At 36.8% G+C, this 8,180-nt stretch overlaps 1 protein-coding gene across 1 annotated transcript; it reads left to right on the top strand.

Moving 5' to 3' along the window:
* Positions 1-1,626: 1,626 nt before the first annotated feature.
* On the top strand, positions 1,627-7,862 carry LOC149289243 (interleukin-1 receptor type 2-like). Its single transcript, XM_089490898.1, has 7 exons — positions 1,627-1,660; positions 2,131-2,392; positions 3,147-3,327; positions 3,818-3,992; positions 4,113-4,178; positions 5,608-5,740; positions 7,637-7,862. Exons 1-7 carry the CDS (start codon positions 1,627-1,629, stop codon positions 7,860-7,862), a joined length of 1,077 nt encoding a protein of 358 aa, XP_089347024.1.
* Positions 7,863-8,180: the final 318 nt, after the last annotated feature.

Below are 8,180 nucleotides of genomic sequence, written 5' to 3'. Positions count from 1 at the left end.
TGAGAAATCAGGATATCAAAGTGGATGCCGGAAATGTCTGCGCTATTTTAGACACACTATTGATTAAGAAATATCTTAGGAAGTTCCACTATATGCTCAAGAGGTATAAATACATTTGTTGTACTGCACCCGTCATGATTTGTATTAAACAGGTCTAGGCGAAGGACACCTATCTGGAGGAAACCTGTTGTTGAGAAACATTGAAGAAAAAAGTTCCTTGGATACTAATTCTCTCAATTAAAAAATATCTATATACTACATTTTCTTCATTAGGGAAGAGGTATGACATGTTTATGGTTTATTGTTTTTAGTTCATGTGGCATGTACCAGACTACGTTCATAAAATGTAAACTTATGAAATTATATGTAAAGACGGCAGATTTAAATTTCCTTAAGGTTTTATTATTACCATATTGCATTATGAATGTATGCTTTTGCATGATGGAGCTTTTTGTTTCTTTTATTACATTGACTTCGGCAATCATATAATCTATCCAAACATGATTTTCTTTTGTCTGTGTATATGTTTTACATAAACATTTACACTTACATGAACATATTGTTTTGTGTTTTCATTGGTATTTTTTTCATTTTTTTTTATAATATATAGTATAACAAAAGGAATTGTATTATGTGGTTGTCATTGATGCTAATTCATTGTCATACGCTCTCTCCATAGCATTTTATGTTAATCAGTAAAAATGTGGCTCCCGTTCATAGTGATGTCTACCTCATTGCTTGAGTCCCTTGCCTATCCTGGTTCCCATATGGATAATTCAGGTATGGATTAAAACATATCTTTGTAAACATATTAAATAGAAGAACGTTATACAGCACACTTGTGAGCAAATGATTCCCTTTTGGGATATGACAAGTTATTGATACATATTATGTAATAAACCTTTGGAAGGACCTAAATATGAAGGTTTTAAAACAAGAAGTTACGTTTGGATGTTGAGGACTGGAATTTGGGGTTAATAATGTTTCCTTGAATCCATCACTTAAGACGGCCCATCTATGCAGGGCAGACTGATGGCATCTTTAACAGGATACTCCAAGGTTTCATTAAAGTCATATCTGTCTGGTATTATGATTTTATTCACAGTCTCTGTTTTAACAGATCATTTTATCCTAATAACATAGACTCTCCCCTTTCTGTAGCCTCTAGTTTGTGCTATTAAAATAAAAATCTGACCTTATTAGTCCATACCTAAACACCACTTAAGTTTTAAACACTTAAGAACCATTTGGACATGGAGACAAGTCAAGGTGACCCTTATAAAGTTAAAGTATACTTGCTGTTTCTTTACTTGCCAGCACTGGTGGCTCAGAGCTGACAGCTTTGGTATAATTGCACTCGGTGGCGCAAGTGGACGTACATCTGCACTGTTTGAAAGCCCAACATTGTTCACAGATTACCTTTTCATGGCAGTCAGTTCTTATATGAGAGTAGATATCTCTAAGATTACTTAAGAATAGTAAGGTTTGCAGAAGTTTTCTTCAAGAGTTCAGAAAAAAGGCCCGTTTACTTACCTGTTGATGCTGACTTCTGCCTGAGGTCTTGTTTCTGGTCTGTATTGCAGAAGTTGGTCTCCAGCAGCATATGAGACAACTTTGTCTTAAACAATGAGGAATGACTGTGCTTTTGCTGTGAAGACCGGTAAATCTAAACTTTTTTCTTCTGAACTCTTGAGGAAACAATTCTGGAAACTTTACTTTTAATGTAAGTATTTTAAGAAAGCCATCTTTAGTGAAGTAGTCCCCTTCTCCTACTGTCTCACTCCCCATCAGCCACCCAATAGATTATAAGCTTATAAGAGCCAAGGTCTTCTTCTCCTTCTCTACCAGTATTTCTTAATGTGTGTTAGTTATTGTCAATTCTAAATTGGCTTTTAATATGTCGGTGTTATGTAAATAAATGTAAAGTAATGTTTTTATAATTGTTTTTTTAAGAGCCACTTAAACTTCTGTAAGTTTCTGGTAAGAACCCTGCTTTAGTCCAATAAAAAGCTAAACATGTTTGATTTGCTGTTTTTAACTTAAATTTTATTACTATGTTTTTATTATTCATTAATTAATCTTGTGCCATAAGAATGTGCCAGTAACTCTTACTGTTCGTTTGTCTTTAAGAAAATTGCCAGGATTCAATCACACATTTCATGGGGTATTATTTTCTGAACGGAGAAGCTGCAGCAATCCGGTGCCCAGCATTCCAATATCTTCAAATTGACTTCTCAGAGCTTTCTGATCATTCTCTTGATCTGGTTTGGACAAAAAAATACTTTGAAAGTGTTACGGTTGCGAGTGATTCTCATCTTCAGCCAAACAAAGAATTGCTGTGGTTTTTCCCTGGAGTAAAAGAAGACTCTGGAGTATATACTTGTATTCTAAGGTACTTCCTTTATTCCCTATCTTGCATTTGCTTCGAAAACCTGTAGATTATTAGAAAGAAAAAAAAATGACTGGGCTATGTCCTAGATAGTGGCTGTGTGGTCTGAAGATATTTTTTGGATGTTTTATAAGCTTTAGATCATTGCCCCAGAACTGCTGCTATTTTTTGTTTATATAAATGGTGCTTTCCCAAACCAGTTGCACTTCAGTACACTAAATAAACAAATGTAAGGATATTTACAGATTAAAATAAACAATAAATTTGTACTAGAAGCTTCTCTTTATTGCATACTATGGGAATAATTTACTATTCCTACTAATTAGCTTATTTCTTAATGTTTATTGGTTCAGACAACCATTGTGAGAATAGGACGTGTAGATAGGATACTTCAGGAAGCGAAATTTATCGGATTTGCTAATTTTGAGACGTTTTGGGATATATCTCAGCTTTACTAGTGCTTAATTTTTAGACTAGATATCTCCAAAACAATTATACTGATAGGAACACACAAACAAACAAGGTATTGGTAGTTTTGAACAATGGGTTTAGCAACAGGGCAAGAGTTTAACCATTTTACTATTTTCACTAGGCAATTACAACTATAGTTTACTAATTTTGTGCTTAACATAAACAATATCTTTATACATCTCATGAGGTCTTTCAGGGATATCTCTGTATTTAAATGATAAAACCAAAGTAGGAATATTTTATATGAGTTTGTGAAAAATACTTCATATAATCATATACCTTTCAGAAATTCATCATTCTGTGTTGAAGTAGCAATGACTGTCAATGTACTAGATCGGACAGAGGTATCTTTGGCTGAAATTGCATATGAACAAAGTGCCTATGAAGATTCCAGTTCCAAGGTGTATTGTCCCGATTTAGGTGACTTCACTGATAGTTATTCTAATTTTCAGCTAAAATGGTTCAAGGTAAGAAATGTAAATGTAACTATATTTATATGTAAAACATCTATCTATCTATCTATCTATCTATCTATCTATCTATCTATCTATCTATCTATCTATCTATCTATACATGGATATCTATACATACATGGAGAAGAAGCCCCTTAACACAACTTATTTAAACGACGGAACTGAAAGTTCTGTCTTATTGAATTTGAAAATATAGATAACCAATCAGAAAAGGGATATTAGCATGTAAAAGTCTGAAACATTGTTTTCCAGACTCTGGTAAAAAAAATTGTTGCATGTGTTATCAGTTGATCTTCTTTGCAATATGGAAAGGGTTGAGGATTTGTTATTTGAGATAGCAGAGAGTGACACAAAATTGTATTTGTTAATTCTTAAAATGGGACATAATATTTGGTTATAGCATTTGCCTGTGTTAAGCAAGTTACCTAGACCTAGATTGTGTTAAAATACACTTACTTTTATATAACTACATATGTTTGTCTAGGATGGAGAACCTTTACCAGAAGAGAACCAGAAATATGAATTATTGGATGGCACCACATTTATTACCATCAAACATGTACAAAAGGAAGATGAAGGATATTATACATGTAAATTTGTATTTATGCATGGGGAAATAGAGTACACAGCTTCCAGAATCATTTCTCTTCATACTGTTGGTAATTATATCAAGATATTTTTTTCATTTATTATTATTGAAACCCTTTTTCAGCCCATCATGAAGACTTTTTCTAATGCAACATTATAAACAATGTATTATGTTTCTTTGCTATATTCAGTTCCAGATAAAAGAGAGCATCCAGTGATTCTGCAGCCCAGCCAGAAGACCTTAGCATCATCCCTAGGTAAGGTTTGTGTTATCTTTTTTTTTTTAAGTTTTGACATTTTATATAACAACATTAAACAACCCGGGAGAAACCAAGACCTAAAAGGTGTCTACTTTTAAAAAATTGTACATTGATATGACAAAACCTTGATTACAACAAATGTCATTTGTACTACACTTTCTTCTTCCGTGTAACATACAATACACTGGTGCAGTCTGATAATATCCATTATTAGATTAAGTGTAAGGGTCTGATGTATTTTACTTAATGTTGTAATAAACATAATTACAATGTGGATCACAGATTTACCTTCCTATTTTCCTCATATTTTGCAATTATTACATTCCAGAACTTGAGCCATGTATAATATACAACTTTGAAAATGTTACTAATAAGATGCAGCTTTCCAATAAAGAAATTATCATATCCTTTTTTGTGGTGTTTTACCTGCATTTCTACATAGAAATAGTATTTAGGATGCCATGACTGGTTTCATACTCTGCTGTGCTTATAGATTTTTGAGCTGACAAATTTGGTGTGCGTTTTGTTCTAATTTTTTCTTTGGTCAAAGTTTTCCCTTTTAACTCATTTACACTAAGGGAGTGTGTGCCAAATTGACTGTAGTGTCTCCTGCCCCAAGCTAAGGTCCCGAACAGCCATTAGGCAACCTGGGCAAATGCTTAATGAGGCCATGGCACCTCCCAAATACCTTTGTTGCTGCTTCTGTGGCAGAGCCTGTTTTAATGTGCCTCTACTATTTGATTCACACAGCAGCATGCTACAAAAAGGCAGTGTCTGGCCACATGTATCCAGTTGGTGGCAACACTAAGGCCATTTATCGGTCACTGGCCAATTGTTATCCCAAATTCAGCCCTACCAAGGCTGTGCTATCTTCGGAGGCAGGGCACCGAGATATGGTGTCATCTCCACGCACTCAGCAAAGATGCATGAGATAGAGGAGACCTTGCATAGACCAATCTAAATACAGCACTGTACTTTAATCAGCTTTCAGGGCAGTAGACAAACCTACTCCAGGATTGTGAACAAACACCAACACATACCTCTCCATTACTGGTTCTTCTTTGGGGCTTTATGTGCCTGCTGATAATAATATATAGGGTAAACATCTACGCTGCTAGCATTACAAATTTCAAGCTCCTGTCACATGTTTAGAGGACCCAAAGAACAGCTGCCATGGAATCCTAAATTAAGTTTGAGCCATCGTTAAAAATGGCCCTATAAACTCTAACCCTAATTATTATTATTTTATTTCAACCATTTATTTTCTAGTTATAAGGACTAACAAGAATTCTAAGTCTCACAACTTACTCACGTGCATCAAACATGCGTGTGTTGCAGAAAAAATACCAACATACATTGAAAAAAAAATAATGTAATTAGTTTATCATTGTGAAAAGAAAAATAATGATTTTCCTTTGTGTAAAAGGTTCCACATTGACTATTCCGTGCAAAGTATTTACTGGAGTTGGGAGAAACAATCCTATTGTATGGTGGCTAGCAAACAAAACCTTTATTGAAGAATTCTTTAAAGATGGCCGCGTGCTTGAAGGACCATTGCAGTAAGTATATAGTAAAAAGATTTTAAAAAATACATCAGAACTATTTGACTTATTTAAAAGTAATGTGGCCATAGTACACTTGTGGAATGTTTTTGCTTGGAAATTTAGATACTGTACAGGAAGGTACCAAGGCAATTACTCATTGGGTATCTGTGAGAATGTACATTTATCTATCTTTCTATCCACATCTAGAGTTGGGTGAACCAGATGTAGAGCTACAGAAATTGAGGCAGACACTGGAATCATGCTTGTGAGCAGCTTCCAAGCTCAACTCACCTGCATCGCTTCTTGGCATTTTGACTAAGATCAAGTGAGTACCAGTGACAGAGGGAAAGCTTGGTCCTTAAGGCAGAGTAGGTTATTTGAAGGCCCAGGTGCTTACAGAGCCCCCTGGTTTGATCTGCCAGACGCAAGCAGTATGGTGTACATTGTGGGGGCAGGGCCATCTTAACAGCATTGTAGGCCCTGGGCAAAGCAATGTACTGGAGCCCCTACCCACCAAAAAACATGCAAGTCAAGGCTTAGTCAAAAGAAACAGAAATATGCACATGTGTGAACATGTAGGGGAGAGCAGGGGAGATCTAGCTGCATTGAGTCTGGCAGGCCAGGATATGATGTTGGGCAGTGGATGCCTGCCCATACACACATACAGTAATGGGAAAAATAAAGTACACCCTCTTTGTTATTATGTGCTGATGTGCAAAACTATAGAATTCAATCATCTGTCTAAAAATATAGTAAAGACAACCTCAGATGAAAACCATGATATATTACACTGTGTCATGATTTATTGAACAGAAATAAAGCCATTATACACACATATACCCTACGCTGTCCTTACACACACATATACAGATACACTGTCTTTATAAATGCCTGCCCATACACATGCATATACACATTCAATGCCCTTACACACACCTAAATATACACACATAGACATTACACACACATATGCACTACCCATATACACACAAATACATTGCCCATACACACAAACATACTGTGTCACAATTGCCCTTACAGCACCCTGTCTCCTCATCTTCTAGCCCCCTTTCCCCTCTTCCATCCTGTCATGGGAGTGGGAAGTGCGGGCACTTGGTGCAGTGCGCTGGGATATGACGCATATGGCACATATACCAATGTATAAATAGCAGAACAACACTCCAATATTTCTGGTGCTTAAACTGGGCTCCACCAGCACCCCAAGATATAAAAATTAAAGTCGCCCAGCACTCCAGTAGTTCAGTGAGGTATATTTAATGTGACATATGGCACATGGTGATTAGGGAGCACAGAAGCCGAGGTCTGAAGTGACAGACCTCGCACTCCCTAAATGTTGGGCCGATAAGAGACACATTATGATCTCCCAAACCGGCCCTGCTCAGAGGGCACCTGCTACCCAGACCAGCGCTCACGGTGCACACTGGGGTAACTGTCTGATGGGCAGGGCTGGTTGGGGAGATCACAATCTCGCACCTGCCTTGTTGTGGCTCTGAAGGGTGGCTCAGGGGTGGCGGCCTCACCGCTTGCCCCATCCCTATTGATATAGAGTACTGTTCTAGGGGCTCCGTGGGAATCACATTGCTCGCAGAAAATGCACTTAAGCAAGACCAGTGCCAATCATATAAAAATGTCAATAATTTTGCCTTTTTTTCAAATCAATTGCCTTTACAACTGTGTTAAAAGCATGATACATTTTCACCTTAAAAGAAATGTAGTGTGTTTTTAAGGAAGGAATAGTGTTTGAACGACAAAACAACAACTGGAAAATAAGCAAATGTACATACATATTTCACCGCACATATTGCGTAGTTTCCTTAACCAGATACTATACTTGATGTATATTTCCAAAGACATAATGATAGTTTAATGATAGATGTGTTTTTCTTTCAGAGAAACGACAGAAACTGATGGCCATTACATTGAACTGCCACTGATTTTTAAAGTGGTCAAAGAAGAGGATTTCAGCACTAATTTTATGTGTGTGGCTAGCAACGATTATGGCAAAGAGGTCCTTCCGACACGTATAAGAGAAGCAGGTAAAAAAACCTGCCATTTAGTTAATACATACACATTTGACCAAAACAATAACTTTTTTTTTCCCGGTGCCTTTAATTAATGATGATCAGGGGCGTACCTAGAGTATTTGGCACCTGGGGCGGATCCTGTATGTGGCACCCCCCCCCCCCCCACACACACTTTAAGACTGCATAGCTTCTACCGTTATATACCGGCGCAGACACTGAAGGTGGTACAGCATAACACTTACTGTTATCATTATATGCTGAGGCAGACATTGACGGTGGTACAGCATAACACTTATCACTATATACTGAGGCAGAAATTGACGGTGGTACAGTATAACACCTATCACTATATACTGAGGCAGACATTGACGGTTGTACAGCATAACACCTACCACTATATACTGAGGCAG

This window comes from Sceloporus occidentalis, unplaced genomic scaffold, assembly GCF_023333645.1.
Source record: "Sceloporus occidentalis isolate IW3139 unplaced genomic scaffold, rSceOcc1.0.p SCAF_47, whole genome shotgun sequence".
In the NCBI taxonomy this organism is placed as follows: domain Eukaryota; kingdom Metazoa; phylum Chordata; class Lepidosauria; order Squamata; family Phrynosomatidae; genus Sceloporus; species Sceloporus occidentalis.
Note: the sequence above shows the minus strand (reverse complement) of the source record. Positions and strands in the feature narration are given on the sequence as shown.

Excerpts from the sequence above, each read along its gene's own strand:
- LOC149289243 (XM_089490898.1), top strand. The coding sequence starts at position 1,627 with ATGAGGAATGACTGTGCTTTTGCTGTGAAGACCG. Across the intron at positions 2,393-3,146 it reads GTATATACTTGTATTCTAAG|AAATTCATCATTCTGTGTTG; the intron begins GTACTTCCTTTA and ends TATACCTTTCAG. Across the intron at positions 3,993-4,112 it reads CATTTCTCTTCATACTGTTG|TTCCAGATAAAAGAGAGCAT; the intron begins GTAATTATATCA and ends TGCTATATTCAG.